The sequence below is a fragment of the Halichoeres trimaculatus genome, unplaced genomic scaffold (genome assembly GCF_033239565.1).
Source record: "Halichoeres trimaculatus isolate MK-OKI-2021-1 unplaced genomic scaffold, fHalTri1.1 fHalTri1_scaffold_6, whole genome shotgun sequence".
NCBI classification, from domain to species: domain Eukaryota; kingdom Metazoa; phylum Chordata; class Actinopteri; order Labriformes; family Labridae; genus Halichoeres; species Halichoeres trimaculatus.
Genome location: NW_027437184.1, coordinates 37,093,245 through 37,120,005, shown reverse-complemented (window position 1 = coordinate 37,120,005; position 26,761 = coordinate 37,093,245). Strand labels below are relative to the sequence as shown.

General features: G+C 39.6%; 2 protein-coding genes across 4 annotated transcripts; one reads left to right on the top strand and one right to left on the bottom strand.

The window, feature by feature from the left end:
• Positions 1 to 568: 568 nt before the first annotated feature.
• On the bottom strand, positions 569 to 26,761 carry crtam (cytotoxic and regulatory T cell molecule). Of its 2 annotated transcripts, XM_074672983.1 has the most exons (13): positions 26,681 to 26,761; positions 26,348 to 26,554; positions 25,748 to 25,895; positions 7,232 to 7,372; positions 6,967 to 7,119; positions 6,682 to 6,801; positions 6,175 to 6,330; positions 5,460 to 5,684; positions 2,395 to 2,463; positions 2,205 to 2,261; positions 1,918 to 2,067; positions 1,686 to 1,772; positions 569 to 827 (listed from the first exon to the last, which is right to left on the bottom strand). In XM_074672983.1, exons 3-13 carry the CDS (start codon positions 25,764 to 25,766, stop codon positions 670 to 672), a joined length of 1,335 nt encoding a protein of 444 aa, XP_074529084.1. In that variant the 5' UTR covers positions 25,767 to 25,895; positions 26,348 to 26,554; positions 26,681 to 26,761; the 3' UTR covers positions 569 to 669. The 2 variants fall into 2 exon arrangements, with proteins under 2 accessions (XP_074529084.1, XP_074529083.1); XM_074672982.1 differs by lacking the exons at positions 25,748 to 25,895; positions 26,348 to 26,554; positions 26,681 to 26,761 and adding an exon at positions 8,947 to 9,069.
• LOC141792156 (uncharacterized) lies at positions 15,845 to 25,958 on the top strand. Of its 2 annotated transcripts, XM_074672984.1 has the most exons (13): positions 15,848 to 16,088; positions 17,800 to 17,971; positions 18,125 to 18,305; positions 18,394 to 18,442; positions 18,789 to 19,095; positions 19,296 to 19,399; positions 19,483 to 19,531; positions 19,644 to 19,680; positions 23,130 to 23,172; positions 23,465 to 23,539; positions 23,918 to 23,978; positions 25,422 to 25,479; positions 25,580 to 25,958. In XM_074672984.1, the coding sequence occupies exons 1-13, from the start codon at positions 16,084 to 16,086 to the stop codon at positions 25,615 to 25,617; spliced, it is 1,179 nt and encodes a 392-aa protein (XP_074529085.1). In that variant the 5' UTR covers positions 15,848 to 16,083; the 3' UTR covers positions 25,618 to 25,958. The 2 variants fall into 2 exon arrangements, with proteins under 2 accessions (XP_074529086.1, XP_074529085.1); XM_074672985.1 differs by lacking the exon at positions 23,465 to 23,539 and having other exon boundaries at positions 15,845 to 16,088.

Sequence of the window (26,761 nt, the reverse complement as noted above, 5' to 3'; positions counted from 1 at the left end):
GCCTTCTTTTTCTGCCTCAGTGTGCGGAGTTCTTCTCCTTTGAGGATATCGTGTGGCAAAGACGGACAACAGCCAACTCTCTGGGATTTAGACGCTACTGGAGCTTTTGTTTGATAATTTTGACCAGAGAAAACTGTAGCGTATTATTTTGTTTCCCAACAACATTCCATTATATGTACGATTATCAGTGTGTTTTCTAGTACTTAAAGCTTTGGATCTGTCACAGACTTGCCAAGTAGCATATTACTGGTCTGTAGTGTAACCCAATGCCCCTCGTGCTCAAGGGGTACGGAAGAAGTGTGAAACAATTATGTAAAAATAACGAGAACAACTAAAGAAAAATTGTTTTTATTTTAAAGTTTCACAGAGGAGGTAGAAAATTATGGCTTAATGTGCCGTTTTCCATTCATATCAATGTTCAACAAAGGAAAATAAGTTCTCATTATGTTAGAGAAAAACAAAATATATGTTTTTTACGCATCAAAAACAAGTCTGTACTTATTTAACACAGTAGATTACAATACTGATTTATTATACACACATACATTATAATACGCAATTTGTGAGCACATTGTTGTCATTATTGTTACGTCTCTCATTTTGTCAAATACAGAAACAGCTCAATCTATAAGTAAACCAGACATTTCTGTTGATGGACCTCATTGATTGTTAGAGCTCAGTCTCCTTTATGTCACATTTGGCTGAAGTGTGTTCCAGAGTTTGGGGTTGGAAAATCTGTTCTTTATTTACTTCCTGCACAGATGCTGTCCTTGTGGTGGTTGCTGTTGGTTCATCTATGTACTTAGTGAATGCTGTGTTGAAGAGCCCTGAGTAAGACAGAGAGAATTTTAACAGGTTACACTTGAACTACTGTGTGGAAAAAGAAAAAAGAGGGAGTGTGCCGAGCTAAAGCTCCATGCATTGGCTGCACGTTTAACTTTGTTATGCTGATACTGGTACAATGAAAGAGGGGGGAAACCTTCTTTTAGGAGCGCAACACAGAAGAATAGATTTGACATTTAACGTTTTGATAATAAATCTAGCTATCAATTTAAAATAAAATTTTAAAAAAACTTGAATGATACAATTTATTCTTCATTCAATTCTTCACCCATAATCTTCTGGATCTGTTCCCACTTGGTGAGATGAAGAAATTCAGGGCATAAATTTGTAAATTTTGGGAAAAGATCTGTCTCTAATATTTGTCTAATGTGGACGGGTGATGAGGAAATGGATTTCAGTTTCTACCTGTCCTGTATTACAGAGCCTACAGACTCTCTGTGATTTCTCTAATCACTGATTTCTGTACCAACCAGTTGATCGGAGTCTGTATTGAGTGTCTGTCTTGCTAAGGGCTCTTTAATAACTGTCCAATATTCTGCAGATTTAAATTCTCTCTTTACTAAGTTATAAAATTCTAATAAGTTGATTGATTGAATTTCCAACTTTCACTGATAGATATAGATATAGATATAGATATAGATATAGATATACCTCATTAAAGAAGTCAGCATGAGCCAAGACCATTTCCATATTCAACCTTTTAAACTCACAGACCATGGAAGTGGGAAGAATGCAGGCTTGTGACTGTTGCGTAACTGTGCCCTTGTAAATGTTTTACAGTGTACATTTCCATCCTCCTTCCTGCAGAAGCCATAAAAGAAGTACTGAATCATTATGCCTACCTCTGCCCCTTTGTTGCTGAATGCTTTTCTCTTCCTGGCTTGACTTTGATTTGCTGCTTTCCTCTGAAGGATTGGATTCTTCATTCTCTATAAAAGCCAAAAAACAAACGACAACAAAAAACAAACACATATAAATTATTTTGATAGCCAACCCCAGCCGCACCATAAGAAAATAAACTTTAAGTTCCCTACAGACAGCATAATTATAATAATGATAATTATGCCTGCTTACCTCTCTTCCAGACAATATGCGCTCTTCTTAGTTTGATGGCAAAAAATATCACCACCACAAGCAGAGCAACTACCAGGCATGTCACCAGGAATATCATTAACAGTGAACTCCGAGAAGCTGCAGCTTGTGTCTCAGGGTAGTTAACAATGACTGGGAATAAAGAAGATGCTGGCTGAGTTAAAAAAACAAAACAAAAAAAAAACCTGGCAGTTCCAAAAGATGATTAATTCTGTTTGCATGAGCATACAAAGACCACTATTCTTTAAACTAAAAAACTACCCATGTACCTGTCCTGTTTCCTCCTGTATGGACCTCCTCTGTTCTGTTGTCAACAGTTGTCCAGCCTGTGGTGAGTTTCAAAGGAAAAAGACTCAGTCACTTACACAGGCTTGCTGCTGTGGCCTGTAAAACAGCTTTTGACTGGAACTGCTTATTTTAGTAGCACTGTTTTAACACTAGACGGCAGTGTGCACTTACCTGTCGTGCTTGTTGCAGTACTGTCGGTGTCATTCCCTCTAATGGTTGACAGTGGTGATGTGGTGTTATCTATGACAAGAGGAGACATATTATCCAATGTGTCCATATTTCTCAAAGTACTTTAAAGAGGATATGAAATATAATCCAAAAGGAGTAAATCTTCCAAGGAAATCACATGAAGATAAGCTGAGAAACTGTTAAATCTTGCTCTGGGAGCTAAGTAGGTGACACGGTTATAATTACAGTGTATCTAACAATTTCTTTTTCTTCTCCCTATAAAAAAAATAAATAAATTAAAAAAAAAAAAAAATCTTCCTCTGGGAACAGATAATCCAGTTTTCAACCAAATCAAATCTCAGATAATACTGTAATGATTTAAGAACAAGTCATCATGGTGACTAAATCTCCATCAGCATTACTGTTGAGGATGACTTTAAAATCTAAATGAAATACACTGAAAAACATGAATGCGATAGTAATACAGGTTTTTTATACACTTATCCCACTGAGAATGAGATTCTAAGTCTGTTTGTTTGCCTCAATAGTTTTCAAACAGTTGTGGCAGGGTAGGTTACTCCCTACCACTGGGGATAGTGTGGCCGCTGATTACCGGGTGGTCGCCTATAAATAGACCCGGTTGGCCTCTTCTTCTCCCTCTCTTCCTCTCCTTCCCTTACAGAGCAGAGCTGTTTCCCAAAGCCCAGGTACCTTGCCTTGCCTTGCCTTTGAAGGCAGTGCCTCCGAAGCCACTTCCTTCCAATCCAAGGTAAGTGTCCTGCCTCTGCTCAAAAGGAGATGCTAATGGAACAGCCTAAAAAGGCATATTTTTTACCATCAGATTCCTTTCACAAATTTTTGTGTGATTGGAGTTACATTGTGTCACATAACTTGTTGCACTGTGGACAGTGCTTGGAAAGTTAAATACAAACGTGGGAGTATACCGTATGCTCAAGCGGCTACAAATACTGTCATGGCTTGCAACTTTTGTACGCTTTTTGCTTTTTTATTGCCACATCATTGACACTCTGCTGGTGCGGCTTCTCAGTAATTATAGTTACGTGAGTTAAGTGGTGGACATGGTATAAGTTGTTATTTTCAAAAGGTGTATTTTGTTGCTTACATTTGAATTTGAATTTACATCGCGCCTCCACTGGAGCGTCTCTCTCTGCTCTGCGTCTTTTCCTTCCATTTTTTTCCTTTTTTGTAGATTCATGCGTTGCATGTTGGGTATTTATAGCCATGGCAAAGCAGTGAAGGATACACCTGTGTATCCTTGGTCAATTAGCCACATGCTAACCAAACGGAGGACATATGCCTCTGGAGGACATGAACATTGGAACAGCACTTGGGCAGCGACTGATGATGTGGATGCCTGCCCACGCCCACCCTACGCCCACATCAGACCAAGGCAAGGCAAGGTACCTGGGCTTTGGGAAACAGCCCAGGTCTTGTGCAAAGGTAGCTACCCCCGCCAGGATTCCTACCCCCTCGGCAGAGATGCGCCAGTGCTGGGTGATGACTGCAGCGGATACAACGACAAATTGGAACAACTGTCTGGGTTGATAACACGGTAAGCATGCTCTGCTGTCTAATTGACCCATCCAGCCACACAGGCACTGTGTTGACTCCGGTCTTGCTCTGTTGCAGCAGTACAGTGTACTGAGGCAGGGGGGTTGCTCTGTGGAGTCGGTGTGGGTGCAGCATTCCCTGTGGGTAAGGTGCATGGTTGTTTGCCTTGTAACATCTAGCTGCAGATGGTTTGAGGTAATGATTGAACATTCTTTCCCAGCCATCATTTGCCGAGTCTGAGCTGCATGCTGCGTGCTTTCTGCCGCTGGGTACGTCCTCCCTGCTCTCCGGTAGGATGTCTTCAATTTTTAGTTTTCAGTAATTGTTCTTTTTTTTAGGATTATTTTCTGATTATTAACTTGCCTATTTTTCACAGTAGGCAGCCGTCATTGCTGATATGGCCGGAGGGCTGTTGTTTTGGCTCTTTTTGGTGGCGGCATTAACCTGCCTCCTCCTGTGAGGGACTTACTTCTGGCTCTCGGAGGCCTTGTTATAGTCGAGGGCGTACTGCTGGGAATTAACAAGTGGCCCCAGTATAAAATCCAGTAGCCCTCGGACTCCTTTTTTAATACAGCTGCAGATCTTAAGTGGTTAATTTGTTTAATTTACTTTCTCTTTTTTGTTTGTTTGTTTCCTTTTCTTGAATTATCTTAAATTTTCCTTTGATTGTAATTTCCCTTATTGGTTATGAATTGTTCCTTTTCATTCATGTTTAGTTACAGTTAGTTTGATTTGGATGAATGGTAGATGTTTGGTTTCTTAATTATATAATTTCCATTTTGATAATTTATCCAGTTTCGGTTTCTTTTGGTTTGGGTGTGTGTGTTTAATATCTTGTTTATTGTAGTATGAGGGCTGCCCTTGCATGTTTTAATTGTGTTTTTTTCTTCTTCCGTTGACAGGTGCTGAGGGCCCCGGAGAGCCAGCGGTTCCCTGGTGGTGGTCCCTTTTTTCACTTTTGGTTTGCTGTGTCACGGTGCTGTGTAGTTTGGACCCTTCCCCTTTTTGTTACCGCTGTCGTAGTAAGCCCCCAGCCCTGCTTTAGCATTTCATTTAGCAGGCCCCTCCTACCACTTTTCTTCCTTATTTACTCTGCATATTTTAACCAATTGTTTCATAAAGTATTTTTATAATTTGGAAGTCACGTCTCTTTGTCCTGTGGATTCATTATTTTGAACTGCGTGCCCTTTTATGTTGGTTTCTTTATGTTTGTTGATATCCTGGGGTGCAAGTCCCCAGGTGGCGTTGCCCCTTAGTTCTTCACTTTAGTCACCTTGCCACTTGTCACAGGTTTTTCTCTTCTATAGTCTACAGGGATCCGTTTTGATATACGTGGACCTGAGATAACACCAGAAAACTGTAATTCAATACAAAGCATCAGTGATGTCTAACTGATTTAGGGAACTTTATCCTGGTAACGTAGAGCAGCTTTCACATTAGCTGTTTCTACAGGAGCATTCACCGCATATCATCTAACTGAGAGAGGCCTGACTCACCTATCTGGCTTAGAGGTGAATGTGTGGATGAATCAGGCGTCAGAGGAGATCCAGTGGGTGCTGTTGCCTGAGATATTAATGACCTTACAGCGGTCTGTGATGTCCATGTCACAGGTGTGGGTGTAGAGTGAACTGTTGCTCTGGAGCTGCTGAGTGTGCTCAGAGCCTCTGAGCCTGGAGGCTGAGCTGCGCCAGTGCTGGTAGTAGGTGACAAGGGGAACAGTGCTGTTGAAACAGAGTCACACCATTTACAAGGCAGCCACACCACAGAGTTTACAAAACCTCAAGGTGTAAAATCATGCTGCCATTTTACTATCTGAGTGTCACGCATCTGTTTTATAAATGGGAAGGAAGACTATTTACAAGAACTAACAAAGAGGAAGTGACATGGGATTTTTCTGGTGTTTTTTGTTTTTGTTTTTGTTTTTGTTTTCAAATTTTGGTTGAGTTCCAAAGTCCAAAGACTTGTGGTGCTTTCATGGGAAAAAGGAGAAACCCCAAAGCTTTCCCAGTTTTGTGACGACAGAACTACGCTCTCACAGTTCCACAAATCCGTAATTAATAAATCATGAAACAGGTCCTGGTTTTAAAAAAGCACTTGAAGATGATTTTCTCAGCCAATGAAGACATCATAAAGGATTTTCTAACGTTAGATTCAATCAGATCTGAGCTCCAAGCCATTAGAGAAACAGATTAAATGAAAGTAAATACTTACCACCTCGTCCGATTTTAACAAAGTTGATGAGAGGGTGTGAATGCAGAGCTGGATGTCGAGCCAGGCATTTCACTGTGGCTTTCCTCTTCACATAGTTAACCCTCAGTATATCCATAGAGACATATTTCTTATCTTTAAGAGACACTTGGGTGTGAGCTGTTGAACAAGACAACCGTGATGAGGATCTGTATTACAGATCTGTATTTCTTGTGAAGTGTCACAAGAAATACAGGAAGAACCCAGCAGCAGGTTTTCTAAAGAAAGATTTGGTACTGCATGGGGAGAGCTGGACCTGAAACTCTCGTTAGTTTAAGGTTCACCTCATTTTTCAGCTCAGAAACATGACAGAAGGGTGTATTCAGACCAGGAAAGTGTCCAACCATACAATTTGTCCAAACATTTTACTTCATGCGCCAAACAGCGGTGTAAATAAAAGATAAGATGAAGTATAAATCATCATCAGGCACATTGAATCCTTTGCCTTGAATTGGTTGCTTGGCTGCTTACCTTGAAATTCTGGCCCGTTACCCAGTTGCCAGGACATCTCAGGAGCTTGGTGGTTCCCCTCAGCAGTGCACTTAATAAAAGTCTTCCCCCCATGCTTTGCTACACTCATTTTTGGATAACCTAGAAAAGAATCATAGAAAAATCTGTCATATGGAGGCAAAGGAAGAGACAATGACTGAGTACTTTCATAGTGTTTGAAATAAAAATTTTAACTTCAGATATAATCACAGAAAGTTGTCATGATAGTTTAATGTATGACAGAACCAACTTCAGCATCATACCAACCTAAAACTGTGACCTGCACTTTTGTCTCTGTTGTGTGGCGGCCGTATTGAGAGCATACGTAGATGCCTCCATCTTTAAAGGTGACATTAGAAATACTGATGGAGAATTCTGACTCAGACAGTTTGTTGATTGTGTAGCGTTTGTCCTTTATAGCTGAAGGATAGAGTGAAAACAAAAGAGAATTAACTTTCTACAATAAACTATGAGGCCACTTTAGTCTCTGCTTGTGTTGTTGTGGAGTTTGGACAAAACAAAGATTCTTCACCCTTTCTGTCACTGAAGAACATGACGTATCCCTCAGGGTTCCTCCACTCCACATTGTTCTTATGAGCTTCAGCGATTGGGCAGCTCAGGTGGACTGTTTGACCTTTTTCCAGGGTCACATGTTGCAGCACAGCCCACGAAACTGCAATAAGACGAAGAGGAGCGAGAGTTTCTCCACTGAGCTCATCAATCAACACCATGTCACATGTGATTAATAACACACACACACACACACACACACACACACACATACACACACACACACACACACACACACACACACACACACACACACACACACACACACACACACACACACACACACACATCTTCATGGTTATCATAAAATCAGCTGCAGCAGCCCCTCACACAGAGATGCTTTATTCTCTAAGGTTAATCAAAGCTGTAGTCAGGAGCTGTTTGAATGTTTGTCGTGAGGGGCTTGAAGTTGATAGCTTCAAATTGACTCATCTTTTCCTGTGTGAATGTGTGTGTGTGTGTGTGTGTGTGTGTGTGTGTGTGTGTGTGTGTGTGTGTGTGTGTGTGTGTGTGTGTGTGTGTGTGTGTGTGTGTGTGTGTGTGTGTGTGTGTGTGTGTGTGGGCCCACAAGCACACTAGTGCAGAGGTGGTGTGAAAAGAAAAAGAGTTTTATCTTTACTGAAGGCTGGAGCAGTACTGGTTGGTAAAGTGTGTGACAGGAAGTCATGTGGTCAGTCGAGTACAGTCTAAAGAGAAAGTAACCCAGGATGTGTGAAGTGAAAATAGAGATACTCCGTGGGTTGTTGACAGGGGTTTTAGGTGCTGTCTTTCCGAGGTGACTGGCTTTTTATAAAGAGCAGTGGGTTTTCCAAACTGACCCCAGCAGAGAGGGGGAGAAGACGGGGCTTTTTTCAGTACATTCACATTCACATTATGCTTAATAATGTAATTAAGCTGGTAATCTACCTGCATAATTATTTACTTTTCAGAGCAAAGGACAGTGAATAGATAGAAAGATAGATAGATAGATGTTAACTTAGGTTTGGGAGCAGGGTCACGCCTCAACCACGCCTCTAATCACCTGACAAGTCTACATATACCTTGCTAACCCATCTGGCCTTGTCAGTCTCAGATCTCTCAACCCACCCAACCCTTTCCCTTTTCTTCTTCACGACTCCTCTCATTCTTTATCATGTTATCTCCTACACCTTTCCCTCTATGAACAGTCCGGGGGTCCAATATCAGCTCGGGCGAAGAGACGTTGAGACAGAACCCCACACTGAGTCTCCTTCTGCCCAGCATCCAGCAGACCCGCCGGACCAGCCTCAAGGCAACATCCCCCATCCATCCTTGTTCCTTCCCTCAAACATTCTTTCATTATTAACTCTTTCATTACATCTTTAACTTCACATTGTTGTGGCGGAATCTTTGCTTGTGATAGATAGATAGATAAATAGATAGATAAATAGATAGATAGATAGATAGATAGATAGATAGATAGATAGATAGATAGATAGATAGATAGATAGATAGATAAAGGACTTGCATAACAAGAACTGCCCCCCCCCCCCCCCCCCCCCCCACACACACACACACACACACACACACACACACACACACACACACACACACGCTGGTTAATCCAGTCTTCAGAAAAAACTTACAAAGAAATGTAGATTGACTGTGCATAAAAATAGCAATAAAAACACATATCAGAAGTAAAGAAGCCAGACTTACCCTGGGCGAGGGCTATGAAAACGTCAAGCTGCAGATTGCGTTTCATCTCAGACGCTCACACAACTCAGTGTCTCACTTCCTCACGACAACCAGGTTTTGTACTTTGTTGAGAGATCCTCCATGACATCAACAGCTCGTGGTTTCCACCTATTTCTATTTTTTTATATCACAGGAAGTCTGATGTTCTGCCTACATAAAAAAGGTTGAGTTTTGTTCCTATTAAAGTTACCCAACAATTCTTTTATACATGTTAAATATGTATTTATTTTATGCTTTTTATTCTATACATTTCAGATTTGTACTGATTCAACCATCAAAACTACAAAAGAACACACCGAGTTAAGTGGTAAACAACGTTAAACAAACCAGAATTAGTTTTCTATAGATTCTTCAAAGTTTCCACCTTCTTTTTTTTTCCTCATTGTTTTTTTCCAATTATTAACAGATGGTGGATTTACATCTAACCAATTACGTGTGATTTGCTTCAACTCAGCAATGCGCAATATGCTAGATATTTATCTCCCTCACTCTGAATTTCTAATGGGATAAGGCCCAATATTATATTAATTGGATGTATAGGATTTCTTAAACTGAAAGTATTTTTTATTTTTACTTGAACTACCTCCCAGAATCTTTTCAATACAGGACATGAATTTCTTTCCCTGAATTTCCCCTCGGGGATAAATAAAGTATTTTCTATTCTATTCTATTCTATTCTATGAGTAAAAAATGTATATATGGTTAGCTTCTGGTTCCGTTCACTTCCTCCAGCATTCTGCATTGCCTGTTGGGCTATATTTTGACAGTGTTTTCAGTGTTAAAAAGATCTTCATATTTACTTTTCAAGCAAATTCTTTCCAAAACTTAGATTGTATTGTCTTAAAGATTCTTTTGCATGCTTCTTTCCAGTCATCATCCGTAATTTTTACTAATAATTCATTTTCCCATTTTTCTTAAGTATTATCTTCTTGTATTTTGATTTCTTGCATGATTTTAGTTTCGAGATTTTTGTCTTCACACTATTTCTATTTTTACTCAAGAAATCCATTAGTGTATGTGTTATTTGATCCTGACTCCTCTGCTGTGTTAGAAGATAGCTTCTAATTTGTAAGTACTTAAAAAAGTGGTTGTTACTGGTATTAAATGTATTAACTAAAGTTTCAAATGGATCAATCTTATTATTTTTAATTATCTGTGAGTGCATGTGCAATCCCTTCCTTGCCCATTCTTGCGATATTTTATCTGTTTTAGGGTAAAAAATCTGGATCACTGGCTATCTCTCTTAAATAAATACAATAATCATCAGATTTTACGTATTCAGAATTGTTTTCCAATTTGTAAAGGTATTGTCTATGCATTTATTATTTCCTTTGTACTTTTGAATATCCTTTGGGATGTCTGTAGACAGACAACAAAACCGAAAAAACAAGCCATTTCCTGTTTTTTCATTTTCTGTACAAAACCAAAGAAACAAGCCATTTCCTGTTTTTTCGTTCTTTGTACAAAACAGAAAAACAGAAAATCAGCTTGATTTCTTGTTTCTGTTCGTGTCTTTTATACACAGGAAACAGACTGATAAACCGTACCTTGGTTAACCCCATAGGTTTTTGTGCCATTACCTTGTAATTTCAATATTGACGGATAAAGTTAGTTTGGCTGCTATAAAATTTTTAAAGACGGAGCAAGTTCTGTAGCCGACCGTTCACTACGTCGCCATCTTGCCAAACTAACTTTATCCGTCAATATTGAAATTACAAGGTAATGGCACAAAAACCCGGCTCCAACAAGCATTTTATTACGACTCCTACTTCTTCTCCTACAAAACACGTTGGCAAGAAAAGAGTGATGGAAACTGACGTGGCAGGGAACATCATTCCCACACTAAAAATGGCAATCGAAGAACAAAGGGCTCACATAGGTAAGAGCATTGGTGACCTGCAGGTTTCTATAAACTTTATATCTGAAGACCTCAAGGAGCTGAAAGGGAAGGTGGACCAGATCGAAAAGAGAGTGAGCAAAGCAGAGGGAGAAAATCCAAACTCTGGAAGGCAAGGTACTGGAGTTATCACAATACAAAAGATGATGGAACCTGCGTCTCCATGGTCTGGCCAAGGAAAATGGAGAAGATGTTCGCAAAAAGGTGATCGAGATCTGTCAAAACTTGGCTCCTGACTACCAAGAGAAGTTTCCAGGAGTGCTTGATTCAGTGCACAGGCTTGGACAGAAACAGAACACCACTATCACCACTGCCTCGCGCCATAATTATGCAGTTCACCATGAGGCATTTTCGAGACATCATCTGGAAAACAGCAAAGAAATCAGAGTACCTGAAGACCAGAAAACTACGGTTCAAAGAAGACCTCTCTCCTTAGGACCGTGAGCGGATCATAAATGCATTTTTTCGGAGCTGTGAATGTCTGACAGTCATCAAGCTAAGAGAGTCAACTCATACTGGAAACTAAATAACTCCTTGTTAACATGTGAGTCCTTGGTAAGCGAGATTAAAAATAAATTATATGAATACTGGAGAAAAGCTTGTAATGAAAAAGTATACAGTAAAAACTGGGAGTTGCTTAAATTTGAAATAAGGTCCTTGGCAATGAAAAAAGGAGCAGAAATGGTCGAAAAAAAGGAAGAGTCAGAACTAATCTCTGAAATTATTACTTTATCATCACTTCTGCCTGACAACTTATCAGAAGACAACAGAAACAAGCTTCAAATATTACAGTTAAAATTAGACAATATATATGTTTACAAAGCAAAAGGAGCTTTTGTGCATTCTAGAAGGAGATGGCTTGAAGAAGGAGAACAAAACTCCTGGTACTTTTTCAAACTGGAGAAGAAACACTAGAATTTCTATTGCATAATTAAACTGTTCAGGTGGAGTCATCACACAAGATCCTAAGGAAATCTCACAGATATGCGAATTATTTGATAAGAACTTATACAAGTCGCGCTTATCAGAAAATGACATGGAAAGCTTCTTTGATACTATGGGTGAGGTTAAATCCATCAGTAATTCTAATAAATAATTATGTCAAGGTCCTATCACAGTGACAGATATGGAAGATGCCATCAAAAAACTGGAACTTAACAAGAGTCCAGTAAATGATGGCTTGACATCTGAGTTATTCAGATTATTCCCTGAAGATTTTTCATGCTTTTTACATAGAGTATATATAGAGAGTATTGAAAGCGGAAAGTTCCCTACATCTATGACTCAAGGGCTGATTACTTTAATCCCCAAACCACAAAAAGATACATTATTGTTAGATAATTGGAGACCTATTTCACGCCTCAATAATGACTATAAAATCATTGCTATGTGCCTGGCAAAAAAATTAAAAATTTAAAGCAACCCTCGATGACATAATTGATGAAACGCAATCTGGTTTCATGACCGGCAGACATATTACAAACAATATAAGATTGGTGCTTGACATTTTAAATATTCAGAGCTAGTTGAAGATGAAAGTTTTATTCTTTTCCTTGATTTTTATAAGGCATTTGATTCCCTTCATCACAAATTTATGTTCAAAACGCTTGATGTTTTTGTTTTGGTAATATGTTTAGAAAATCTGTTGAAACATTATATATGAATGCTGATAGTTCAGTTAAGCTTCCTTTTGGCACAACCAAGAGATTTGACATTTATACTGGAATTTGTCAAGGTTGTCCTCTTTCAGCATATCTATTCCTTTACCCATGCAGTTACTCTCTATTCATTATGAAAATAGTGGAATATTGGGTCCGTCTATAGCTGGTAGAACATTATCCATTTGTCAATTAGCAGATGACACAACACTTTAAAAAAATAAATCTCAAATTGATGATGCAATCAAAAGTATTAATACTTTTTCGCTGACCTCTGGTCTCCAACTTAACATTTCTAGATTTGAACTTCTGCCAATAAAAACTTGCTCTGATACTAGTATTTCAGGTATCCCTGTCAAGCATAAGGTTAAATATATTGATTATAATGGAAAAAGACCAAAGCTCTGGATTGTCTGAAAACTTTGACCCTCTTATTGTTTCTGTCCAACAGAGATTTAATTTGTGGCTCCAGAGAGACTTATCCATCACAGGAGAACTTCATTAACTAAAGTTGAAGGCCTCTCCACACTTATATATACAGCTCTAGCTCTTGATGTTTCAAATGATATTAAAATAGATAAACTTTTATTTGATTTTATTTGGAAAAAGAAAATACACTACATTAAGAAGAATGTGATGATTAACAAGCTGTCATGGTTCCACCCTCACTCCCTAGTGTTTCAGTTGTTTTCCCCTCCCTTGTGTGTGTTGTTTTTTCCCCTGTTCTGTCTGTCTGTCAGGGCGTGGCTTTCCTGCACTCTCTGGTTGCCTGTCTCCTCCACACCTGCAACTCATCCACCTATCAAGCTCCTGCAGCATATATACCCCAGCTCCTCAATGGATCAAACTTTTCTTGAAAAATCACAACTCCATCTGGAACTGTATCACTGCTCATGTTTTTTTAACTCAGTAGGAGGACTGAATTTTCTGCTAAGGTGTAATTATAATATCTCTAGATTACCTGTGAAATTATCTAATTTTCATGGTCAGCTCCTATTATCCTGGTCAATGATGTATAAATACAACTGTTCCCCCACAAGTACTTTATCTGGAATATTGCTATTAAATTTAAAAATGAATCAAACAAAACAAAAATGTTGTGTGAAAAATATAATATTGCCTGATATTATTCAATTATTTTTTTTAATCTCGAGCCTTTGTTCTATGTTGTTTGTTTGTTATATATTTTGTCGAATTCTGTGTTTTTGTAACTGCATTTATCCTGAACATTCTGTAAGAATCTTGTAAATATTTTGTCAATTAAAAAAAAACAAAAAAAAACGTTGGAACTCCTTTGTGTTCATTGATCCAAAGCAGGAGTATTGGGCTGGACATAGGTCCGAAAACTCTGCATTTATGCTGAAACCCTTAGGGCTAAAGGAAAAACAAAAACATCTTGAGAATCTGGAGACTCCGATGAACAAGATGATGTCTTTCCAAAGTCTGTTGGGTTAGAAATGTAGGCAGGAGAGCGATCTACAAATGTAGTTGGAAAGGAAGTTGACGAGAAATATAGGTCAGATTTTAACATTGCTCCATATTACAGAATAATTAGGGTTTCTCTCACACTGGAGCATTTTTGGCAAAACAGTACAATTTTTTGGTTAAGTACTCCCTTAGTAAGAAGCAGCAGAAGTCAGGGAATTATAATGTATTTTTCATTTTTCTACTGTGAAGATTTTGGAAGTTATGACAATTTTTTCGAGAAAGCTGCAGCCTGTTATCTGCAGCCTCTCTCACTCTAGCTGAAGAAGTTTCGCACTGAAGGAACTGAGGTTTCAGGGCAAAAACCAAAAAGTTTATGTTGCTTAAACAGTAAAATCTCTAAAACTCTAATAGATATCAAAAAAGTAAAGTCATACCAATAGAGCTGAAAGGTCAGTGAACATTTTAAAGCAAAATGGTGCCTGTAAGTGGAAGTATGCCAAAGTCTTAGCATCTCAAAGTTAGTGGATATTTTAAGAAGAGAGAGAGAGAGAGAGAGAGAGAGAGAGAGAGAGAGTCCTAGGTTCTCATTCATTCCAAATAAGAGATTTTTTGCCTTTCTTGGCGAATAAGTTGGCCAAAATTTAATGAAATGGTGAGAAAAGTCGTAGCACACCATTCCCGGCCAAACCACAACGTTTTGATGTATAATTTGTGGGGGTTTTATCAAAGCTCTAGGACTAGTAGCCAAAATTTTGTCCGGAAGATGAAGAAGATGATGGAAAAAAATGATTTTCCTAATCTGCTTCCATATTGTAACCACACCTCCTTGAAAATGATGAATGATTCACCTAAAAAAGTGTGTGGATGATTTAATGAGAGCAGCCATTTTTAAAAGGACCAAACTACAACTTCAGTCTTCTGTCTACAGTGGAATGATAATCCTCAAGGACTCAAGGAGGCAGAATAATTTTTAATGATTTTTAAAAAAAAAAGAAAAAAAAACCCTTCTTTATCAAGTTTTTTAAGGAAACTATTTTTCATGTTCATGAGATAGAGGTCTTTCCCCAAAGGAAAAGGTCTTTGCACATCTATTTTTTAGGACAGGTGCGTTGGAGGTACAGGTATCACGTGGAACAACTTCAAAGAAAACACCCCTAGGACCGAAATGCTGCAGAATTAAAAAATAGAGGTCTTTGAAACTCGTGTATCAAATATGATTTGTTCTGCCTTATAGGGTTCAGTCCTTTCCTCTGCAGAACTGCAGCAAGTCTGTTTAAAAGTTTTGAAGAAAAAAAAACTCAACAAAAAGAAAACAAAAGTTAAAAAAAAAAAAAACCTTTCAGTAACGTCAGTCATTGTCATGGTCTTCATTTCATTAAGTTAAATTTCACCCAAAGGTATGTAGCAACTGACCCATATGATGGGGTCAGTTGTAACCCATGACTCCTTGTATTTGAGATGAAGCCATGCATTTTCTGTTTGTGTGGCACAGACATTTTTGGGCCATTTGTTAGCAGAAACCCCTGTGGTACCCCTGAAGAGATGACCCAATGGGTGAAAGGCTAACGGAAGTAACCTCTGCTACAGACCTTGATCTGAACTAGTCTTCATAACTCTGACAAATTCATTGTGAAACAAACACACACACACACACACACACACACACACACACACACACACACACACACACACACACACCACACACATACACATACACATACACACTCTCACAAAGAAAAAGAGAGACACAGAGTCTGTCTTGAAATTAAATTTGTCTGGCTTTCTGAGAGACATTCATTCTGCTGATTCAGGGCTGCAGGGGGAGAAAAGGGTCAATGATGAACATGAGATTTTAAAGAGCTAGTGAACAAGAGGGGAACAGGAAGCGACAAAAGTTATCAAGGAAATGAGAAAACGAAGGCAGAAGTGCAAGCGGTTGTTGTCGAACATCACCACAGGGAGTCAGACGCAAAGGGTGTGCAGGAGAGAGCAAGAGGGGATTTTCTTCAGAAAGACTTTTAAACGGTGTCAGTGAGAGTAGAAGAGGCTTCACTTGATGAGAAACAACACACTGCTTTAGCACTCAACCTTTGGTTTGGCCACAGCAGCAGCAGCATGGGGTGAGTCGTCCACACAGATGGTGCTTACGTTCATTTCATTTGATCCTTTTTCTCCAAGTCAAACTTAAAGCCTCCTGAAGCAGATGCTTCTTCATCACCGTTAACTATGACTTTATTACTACTTTATTACATGCAGAAATTTAAGCCCATATTTGGCAGTGTTCCACTTTGCACAGGAAGTGGTATAGTGTGCAGACCTGTCAATCAGGAAGTTAAGGTTTCCCACAGGCAACAAACTTTGCAGCAGTTAGACAAAGAATAATGTGCTGTCACAACACCCTGCAGAGTACAAAGGCAAGTATCTGTTCTGCTTTCTGAGAGCCTGTTTCCATGATAAGAGTCTCTGAACTTCTCAGCATTATCAGCTCAGTGGATTACTGCAGTTCTGTGCACACAGAGGGATGGAGCTCTGAAAGGCAGAGGTGTGGCCAAACAGGGGAACTGACTAATGAACTGCATGCAGGCACACACACACACACACACACACACACACACACACACACACACACACACACACACACACACACACACACACACACACACACACAGAAAAGAATTTACTCATCATGGCTGATCTTACTGCTTTAAACTATACAGACATGATGTCCCTGTTTCAATCCATTTGACCATTCGAAGTAACGCAAACCAGTCAAACAGTGTGATCTGCGAGGAGGGAGATATGAACTGTAAACGCACACTAAAAAACATATTATAATGAAGGGGACTTTTCAAAACTTAAAAAAATTCCAGTCAACAGGAAGTAGAGCATATTTTGTTCACCAGCGCGTTCTAAAAACAAAGCATGTTATAAGTATGAGATTGTACATATTATCGATGAGATAAAACGTAAAAAGCTATGGGGTAAATAATGTGAGCATGCTTTGTTATTTTGGTCAAGGTCAAGTGTCCCTCCTGTCCCTCTGCGCTCTGTTCTTCACTTTTTTTTTTTTTTTGTGTGTGTGTGTGTGTGTGTGTGTGGGGGGGGGGGGGGGGGGGGGGGGCTGAGGTTCTTGCTTAGGGGCACTTAGGCTGTGATTTCAGGAACAGGGTGGACTCTGCACTAAGACACAGGGTGGGTAGAAAGAATCAGCATTTGGATGAGATGTTATGCTTCTACCTTTGTTTGCACAGTGATTGTGCTTGTGTAGTAAAGAGACAGTTCTCCCCTGTTTGTCTGAGAGCATCAGTTCCAGACCAAAAGCTCTGCTCCTCGGCAGGGAGAGCTTGGTGATGCAGAGTATTCACTGTGTTTGTTGAAGCACAGGCTATGGGTTCAGGAGTCCAACTGAGATCTGATCTGATCTGATCTGTCCTCAGTTTAAGAAAAAACATTTTTTCTCCTAAAACTTGTTTTAATGTTGCATGGCAGACATGAACTCCACCTGTAACCCAGAGGTTTATGTCAGCCCTCTTTGGAGTTTGTAATACAGTTTTAGCGTGGTATTAAAACCACCATGGATACTGATCCTCTGATTGAAAGCATTACACTTCAGTGTTTGACCTCTGTGTCTGACCTGGTGTCTACCTTCAGTCTTGGAGCGACACACCTTCCTGCACTTCCAGAATAGACAGTACAATTCAGACTCTCCGAAAGCGTCTTGAAACAACGAACCACTGTGTTGATTGGTTTACTGTAGTGTTTGTTTTCTTCCATCACCTTTTCTTGTGGTCATCTCAACTCATGGTTTTTCACAATCCCTTCCTTCCAAAGTGAGTCCAGTATCTGCAACGTGAGAGCAACCATCATGCTGTATGACGACAATAACAGGCGCTGGGTACCAGCAGGATCTGATAGTCCTTCCCTGAGTCGCGTTCAGATCTTTCACAACCAGGGGGCCAACACCTTTAGAGTGGTGGGCCGAAAACTGCAGGCAGACCAGCAGGTAAGCGGCATTTGTGTTGGGCTCTGCTCAGGAGGTCACCAAACCTTCCTGAGGCGAAGTTCTGTGATAGTGGATGTTTTCTTCAAAGCTCGAGTCTTTGTTTCTCACAAAGTGACCCCTACAGTCCCTCTCTGGGCTTTCTCCTCACACCAGGTGGTGATCAACTGTCCAGTCATCAAGGGTATGAAGTATAACCAAGCCACAGCAAACTTTCACCAGTGGAGGGACCCCAAGCAGGTGTGGGGGCTGAACTTTGGCAGTCAGGAGGATGCTGCTCTCTTTGCCAGTTCCATGAAGTACGCTTTAGAGGCTGTCAGCCAACCTGCAGGCTCAGGTAAACACGGCCCAGTTAGTGAGCAGGGCCTCTGCTTTGACTCCTGTTCTTAGATCTGATTTCTTTGAATCCCTTTGTCCAAATCCAGGTCAGAGTGCTCAGAGTGGACCAACACAGACGATGGAGCGCCAAAGAAGGTATCGTTGTTTTACATGTTAAGAGTAATACTAACTTTTCCTTTATTCTTATTAATCAGTGCCACAGTATGAAAAATAAAAGCCTGTTTTTCTTTTCCATTAACAGTATATAAAAAATAAGATTTTTAGGAAAGTATGTTGTACGTTCAAAAAGCAGGAACCTGTGTTTGTTAAGCTTACCTGTTCTGCTTTGATAGCTCATAAAATCAGCTGTTTTGGGGTGTTCTAAAAGACTCTGGGATGTCTCTTAGCAGCTGTGAGGGGTGAATAGTTTGATATGAAACTTTTAAGGACTGCAGGAGTTTACACCACCAGCAGAGTGTGTGAGCTGTGGTTACTTTTTCAGTTTGTCTCAGAGGCAGGAGCAGCTGGACAGAGAGCAGCCTGAGAGGGGGAGGCCGGCCTCTGGTGCTGCACCATCCTCCCATGCTTCCTCTGCACCACCAGCTCCACAGAATGCTTCACCAGCACCCCCACCACCTCCATGTCCACCTGCACCTCCTCCGCCTCCTCCTCCTCCCCCCTCTGGGGGTCCTGCCCCACCAGCACCACCTCCACCTCCACCCACAGGTGCAATGGGAGGCGGTGGAGCTGGAGGGGGGAACAATCTAGCTGCAGCTCTTGCAGGTGCTAAACTTCGTAAAGCTGTAAAGGTGAGACAGATCTTTCCTTTTTTCATCAGAACAAGTATAATATGTTTCACGTCCTGTGCTGCGGATGAGTAATGAATAAAAGAGCATGGCGTGACATACAGGCAGACTTGGTGTCTATGGTCAGCTCAACAACAGTTGAGAGGCTGACCTGAAGACAAACCTTTGCCAGACTGACTAACTGAGGCTCTGTTTGTGTGTAGGATGAAGATGGAGGAGGAGCCCAAGAGTCCAAACCAGCACCAGCATCTGGTGGAGGTGGAGGTGGAGGTTTAATGGGAGAAATGAGTGCTATTCTTGCTAGGAGGCAAGTTTTCCAAATCAATCAAAGAGATGCTTTCTGTTGCTCTGCTGCTTTAGAATCTGTGATATCCATCATATATCCCACAGGAGGAAAGCTGCTGATGACCCTACGGCTAAGAAAGTGGAACAGCACAAAGTAAGTACAATGAGGATCATGAATTATGGGTAAAATTTAATGCAGCTGGATTCAAAAAGATGTTTGAACACTATATTTAATGGGAGAATTATTATCCGAAATTTAATTTCAGGAAAATAATGACTGCTCTAAACCATCAGGATCAGAGGGTAAGGATGTTTTTGTTTGTTGACACATGCTTCATAAAAAATGTTTCTTACTTATGTGTAACCGAGGGCCAGGTTAAATAATTACTTCATTCAACTAAAGAAGAACGTCTTTTAATCATCCCAAAAGTAAAATTCCAAAAATAATTTGGGAGGAACAGCAAATTGGCAGCAAGAAAATCAGAGACAGAGACAAAAACTGATGCTCAAATAATTTGCTGCATTTCAGAAAAAGAAATATGAAGAATGGGCAATAAATAATTTTGAGCTGTAGAATATTCATTTGAAACTCTTTTTTAAAAAGTAGAAAGAATGTAAAATGACAATGCTACTTAATTAAATCCAAACACAATCATTAAAGAGAAAATTGCAGACTAAGGGTTAAGTTTCTTTTGATGTGATCGCTTGTGACTAGAAAAGGGGGTGCAGAGGACTTACCATTCCCACGTGCCCAAAAGCCCTGCATTCACTCAAACATGGCAACTAGGGAAAAAGAAAAATGTGCTCAGTGAGAAAATGAAAAAAAAGTGCCAACAACCACTCACACACAATTAATGGGGGTAGTGAGGTGCAGGTGGTGAGGCTTAAACCCGCGGACAGCCTCAAGACGCTCAGACCACGAACCACTCGATCTGCAATGCTCAAACAAAAAAACAACAAGGTTAAAAGATGGTTTAACAAAGAAAAAGAAAATAATCAGACCAACTGATAACTTTAAAAACCAAATCGAGCAATAGAGCAAACCAAAACCTAACTACAACTAAAGCCTAGAAAGTAACACTCAAACAAACTAAAAAACAAAGCCCAAACAAAGCAAAACCTAAACAAAGCAGCAGTGGCAGTCAGCCTATAAAGATATCCAATAAAAAAGGTTAAAACACTGCTCACTACTACATTTTAAAATCAACACAAAACATGATTGGGGTACCTTAAAAGACAGCAACAAGTATGAGTCAGCTCCAGCTACTCAGGACCAGGGGGGTTTTGCACAAAACCAGGATAAGGGATTAAGCTGGCAAACATTGGTTATCCTGGATGAAGTTAGCCTCAAATCGGTTGAACAAAAGCTGGCCAAGTTTATCCCAGACTAGTTACCATGGTGATTTATTCTCTGCAGCTAGCCTGCTCCAGACCAGGCTAACTACCAGGATAAGATTAATCCTGTGCTGGCTCTGCTCTCTGTAATGTAAGAAATGAGCATGGTTTACAGCATTTCCATGCTTTTTCTACACATTACATCATTTAATCATCCTGCACCCAAATCTTACAACTGTAGTCATTGCATTTGCTGGTTGACTTTAGTGTTATTTATTTGCACAGATTATATGAAGACAAAAATAACTTTTAACACAGACAGTTGATAATCTTTTCTTTATAAATACAAGTCCCACAATAAAAATTAAAATTATTATAAAGAAAATGGAAAAAAAAAACAGGCCTTACTGAAATTGGTACTAAACCAAACGGATGTAAAAAAAATAAAAAAAACAACCCTAAACCTACAGAATGAGAAATAGGGGAAACAAAGGAAATATAAAAATATCACACCACTGAAATGGACTACAACAGAGGACAGACAGAATATAACTTTGTCTGAACTGTCTCCTGAAAATAGGAAAAGCGTCCTGTTTTAGGACTCCACCTTTCGGAGTGAAAGGGTCCCACATCATTCTGACTCCACTTTCTAACTTAAACAATCTTTCTATTCATTCATTCGGTCTCTTTGTCAGCCCTACTGTTATATTGCAATACTAATAAAGACAGCTTGTCAAATTGCTGTCAGAGGTTTAATTAATATGTATATCACTATCTGTCACAGTCCCCCCTAGATCCCCTCCATCACTGGCCTCCTTTTATTCAAGTCAAGTGCCAGCTCCTCTGCTGGGGTCAGGTCCTGGCTTGGTGGGCCACCCCCTGTGCTGGTTTGATGTGTCTTTTTTTCACAGCTAAAATCGTACAGAAATTCTTTCTCAGCAGACAACAAATGTATCACTTCATTTGATAATTGCTCTTTGGGCTACGCATAAGTAAATTACCAGACTGCAGAATATTTTTATATTTGGTTTTCACCTGCTGCCAGGTTCTTTTCTGGCCAGACAGGTTTGTTCTTCATGACAGATGAGGGATGATATATATATATATATATATATATATATATATATATATATATATATATATATATATATATATATATATATATATATATATATATATATATATATATATACATAGATAGATAGATAGATAGATAGATAGATAGATAGATACTTTATTGATCCCCCGTAGGAGAAATTCACTTGTTCAGCAGCTGTACATACACACACATACTCATTCAAAAACAGGTTAAAAAAGAACACAGAACACAACACAACACAGAACACAACATAAGATAAATTGATTCAATAGATAACACCGACACAGAGTTGAAATTTTCTTTGAACTTAATTATACTTCAAATAACCTGAGTAACATGCACTTCTATGGGCCACATTAAAGAAAAAACATAAGTAGGTATTGATTAGCGGACTAGAAAAGTCATCAGCTTCGCATCCTAAAACTGTAATTATGACAGTGTGCGGAGTACTGTTTCTTAATTTCACATGTTCGCGCTACTTGCGCATTAAGCCGGTCCGTTATTAACTGTCAGGCTTTTTCCCCCTCTGCTTTTTTTTTAACCACACTCCTGTTGCCTTTCTTGTGGATTATATGTTTTCCTTCTTCATATAGTTGAAGAAGTATTGCCTGCTCGTCCCGCGTGAAGAAAGATGCACGTCCTTGTTCCATTTTCAATCTATGATTCTGTGATCGATCTCGTGGTCTTCTTAAGAAGGCTGTGAACGCGCACTTATCCAAATGATCCACACCTGGCTTGACTAAGCCGCGTCTTTTCATCCTGGCTCGGCAAACGTGCAACCAATTAATCCGAGAAAGCGCAGATTAGGCTTATTCAAGCCGCGCCTGCTCACTTATCCTGGATGTATTTATCCTACTTTTGTGCAATACCCCTCAGGACCTATAATAACAAAGACAAATGTAAGGTGATATTGCCACAACAAGAAGTCACCACATGCATCAAAGCATGCACTTACCCCACGTCTGTCACAAAGAACACTAGATGCCCAGCAAAACAATTCACAAAGCCAGAGTGAGCCCCAACCACGATCTGCAGCCTGCTGTGTATTAGCACAGGGCTGCTTATATTGGGAAACACCTGTGCCTAATCAAGTAGAAGGGAGGCACCATCACAGGCTGCATGATAACAAAGCCTATGGAAGCCCAGAGGGGACCAAAAGGCTGCCGGTTACATTCGCATTATTTAAGCAGCACTATTGCTTCGGTGAATATTTCCTCACAAATGAAATTTGATTCTCTCTTTGAGGCACAGCTGATAGGAATAAAGACCTTTCTCATAGAAATGGTATGTTTTAAAACTGTTCCTCATGTTTTATCAGAGAATTACGGGAAGGCTAAGGAAAAATCTGTCTGCACTCCAAGGTAGGTGCACTTACACACAGGAATCAATGTGTATCACAGTGTGTGTTTAACTGTAGGACAGGCAGGTGGATACAATGTGAAACAGGAGGTGGCAGGTGAGTCAGACTCTTCTGTGTTTGATCTGATGAAAATGAACGCATAGACATCTTCCAGCCTTTTATAGTTACAGATAATGTTTCATTGTTGTCAGGGTTTAAAGTTAGTTTGTAGAGATACAGTTATGTTAACATATTACCTCCTCTCTGACAATATGACCCTCCCTGGCTTTAAAGCATCTGCATGTGTTCAATAGGCCCAAACCCTCAACCAACAGTCAAAGAGACTCCACATCCCCCTTCTCTAACCCTTCAAATGCTTCACTGTCCAGGTATCAGTCCACCTCTGTCTCAGCCTGCTTCATAGCTTTCCTGCTGCTCCCCGTGCTCGGCTTGATACGCTCTGTCTATGTTAAGAACCTGTCACATTTCCTGTTCAAGGCCTGCCTGCTGCCTGCGTTGCGAAGAATTCAGCCTTTGACTGTTTCTGTTTGAGGTTAAACAAAAACTAAATGTGCTTGTGAAGCTGTTGGTATCTTAAATCTGATGCTTATTAAAAACTGTATTCAGTTTTAATAATGGGGGTGAAGAAGGGATGAAATGCTTTCCTTTCCTGGCAGCTTTGTGACGTTGGTTTAGCTGTTAAAAAGACCTTACTGCTTCTATCTCTCAGGTTTCACTGCAGCTTTACATGAGTCTGTTTGTTTTAGGACCAAAGTATCTGTGAAGGATGGTGTAGGAAGTAATGCTGCCATGGATCAAATCAAGCAGGTTGGTTTCTCTTGTTGAAAATCCTGGGAACGGTTTCTTTTTTTTTTTTTTGTACTAGTCACCTGTGGAAACTTGATGTCATGTACTGCTGGTAACACTTCAGTTATTATTAAAACACACGTTGAGACTCTTGATAAACTTTGTGAGCACTCCACTGCCTATTTTTGTGGTGCTCTGGTTACAGTTGTCACCTCACTGCATGATGATTATGAGTTTAGAGTGAGGCCTGTCTGTCTACTCTGGCCAAAGTTCAATGTAACATCTGTTACCGTGCTGCCTTGGCAGCTCATTGGGAGGCTTTGGTCTCCTTTACCCCTTTATATTGTGTTTGAGTCAAATTTGACACAATTTTAAGTTTAGGTTTGTAATGAGTACCGTTTACTTTTTCTACCAGAACAAGGCTTCATCTAATCCTCAGAAACAAGTGCTTTTCCACACACACAAAAAAACAACTTTTAGCATTTACTAAATTCTAAATTCAGCAGAGAATGCTGGATGTTGCATGCATTACTTAAAGCCTGTGGGTAGCTCTATCACACACACACACACACACACTCACACACACACACACACACACACACACACACACACACACACACACACACACACACACACACACACACACACACACACACACACACACACACACACCTTGTGGTTTTATTTTTAATTTGCACTTGCAATTCTGGTTATAATGAGTTAGTTTTGGGAAGAGAAAGGATTTTTTCACCTTCTCCTCAACATAAATCCAGATAGGTCAGTTATGATCTGGACCACCACAAATTTCCTTTATAATGTGTTCGCCCATGATCTTCACTGTAGGAAATTAAAGAGGTGATTTTAAACAGTTCTTGATGAAAGACAAGTGGAATATTATTAGATAAAAGATCTATGACGCCAAATAAATGTAAAAATTAAAACAATGTTTACATGGATATGAATACATAATAAGTTAGCTGTGAGGTGTGAAACATTGTTGAGTGATAGATATATATATATTTTTTAAGTATAAACAAGCTAAGTTAAACCATAGGTCAAATTTGACCCGCTAACACTCAAGACGTCGGCAGCTTTCCAACACATTACAAGGGTTGTATATATCTAAAAGGAAAAGAAAAAAACAGTCTAATCAATTCATTAATGCACAGAAAAAAAATACACAAGCACACACTAACACACACACACACACACACACACACACACACACACACACACACACACACACACACACACACACACACACACACACATATATATATATATTAAACATAATTGGTATCTCGCAATAAATATCCGGCACAGTGCTTTGATACAGACCTTTACATAACTTGCATAGAGTCATGAATACCAAAGAAAACAGGATTATATAACTAGGCCCCTTTTTGGAAGTTCTTGATGTTTTTTAAATAGTCTTGATTTATATTTTGAATCTGTTTTTAAAAGGAAATTGTGGATGAAGTGAAAAAAGAACTTCATAAGATTAAGGACGAGATAATCAACGGTAAGTTACAATCTGTATGTCATCCCATTGTTCTGAAGAATGAAAGGTAACTATTTAAAAAATGATTAGCAGAAGCTCTGATTCCATTCATCTTTTTCAGCAATCAATGAGCAGTTGCAAAGTTTTCCTCCAGAGTGACGAGTGAAGGTGGAAGAAGACTAGAATGGATCAAGAAAATGTTGCATCACCAGGAGATTTTCACACAGTTCTCAAGCACTTTGTGTTTTGTTTAAATGAGAAAAAAATACCAATGTCACTTTTTCCTTACTTTTTCTTTTCAAAGTCATGCCTTGTCATCCACCATCTTCCTTATCTCGCCCTGTGAAGCAGAAGTTGTTGGTGGAAGGTGAAGCTGAAAACTTTGCCTCCCCTTATCCACTTGTTGTTGATTGACTCTCAGCTGTTCATTCAAACTCCTTCCAAAAAACAGAAACAACAAAACAGCTGTTAAATCATAACAAGTGTCAATAAATAAAAGCAACACATTTATGTTCAGTGTCCTGGATGTCAGTTTTTGAACTGCTAGAGAATAGCCATGACATTTCTAAACTACAGCTATTTTGTCAAATTTTTTGTCAAATTAAATTAACATTATGTAAAGAATAACTGTTAAAGTGGGAGTTGTGCATAATGTAAATGACAAGTGTTTCTGGGGGTCAATGTGGGGTCAGTGGGGTCAAGGGCCTTATTGATGAGAGCGATTCAAAGAGTTTGTGTCCAGAGTGAGGGGGTCAGTCACAATCCTTTCTAGCCTCACAGTTTTGGAGGTGTACAGGTCCAGGAGGGATGGGAGACTGCAGCCTGACACCTCTATTGGGGAAATGATACACTGCAGCCTGCCCTGTCCATAACGAAGGCAGGAGCTTACCAGGTGGTAATGGAGGAGGTGAGGATGGACTCATTGATGTCGATCTTCAGCTGCTGCAGAGAGTACATCCACGGCTGGGCTTCCTTTTCGATTTGATGGTTTTGATGGTGATGATGGTTATAACTGCCAGTCAGTAAAACTTGACGATTCGTACTGATGTCCACAAATCTTTTAATCTTCATAGAAGACATGGAGACACCGTGAAAACTGGAACAGTGGAAAATAGTAGTTCAGCCTTCGGCTCAAATCATCAAATTCACAGAGATTAACAATATATTTCATGACTTACTCTTATATTGAAAGTACATAAACACAACGTAAAACAATATTTACCGTGTTCGCCTGCTGACCAACAGTTAGAAACAAAAAGGACGAGATAAAAGCTTCCTCAACTACTCGCCATCTCTCTCTTCA

What these genes read in the sequence shown, in the direction of transcription:
- LOC141792156 (XM_074672984.1), top strand. An exon ending in TAAACCATCAGGATCAGAGG is followed by an intron (nt 19,681 to 23,129) that starts GTAAGGATGTTT and finishes ATGTTTTATCAG; the next exon opens with AGAATTACGGGAAGGCTAAG. An exon ending in TCAAATGCTTCACTGTCCAG is followed by an intron (nt 23,540 to 23,917) that starts GTATCAGTCCAC and finishes TGTTTGTTTTAG; the next exon opens with GACCAAAGTATCTGTGAAGG.
- crtam (XM_074672982.1), bottom strand. Translation starts at nt 8,992, where the DNA reads ATGAAACGCAATCTGCAGCTTGACGTTTTCATAGCCCTCGCCCAGG. An exon ending in TAACGGGCCAGAATTTCAAG is followed by an intron (nt 6,331 to 6,681) that starts GTAAGCAGCCAA and finishes CTTGTTCAACAG; the next exon opens with CTCACACCCAAGTGTCTCTT. An exon ending in GCATATTGTCTGGAAGAGAG is followed by an intron (nt 1,773 to 1,917) that starts GTAAGCAGGCAT and finishes TGGCTTTTATAG; the next exon opens with AGAATGAAGAATCCAATCCT.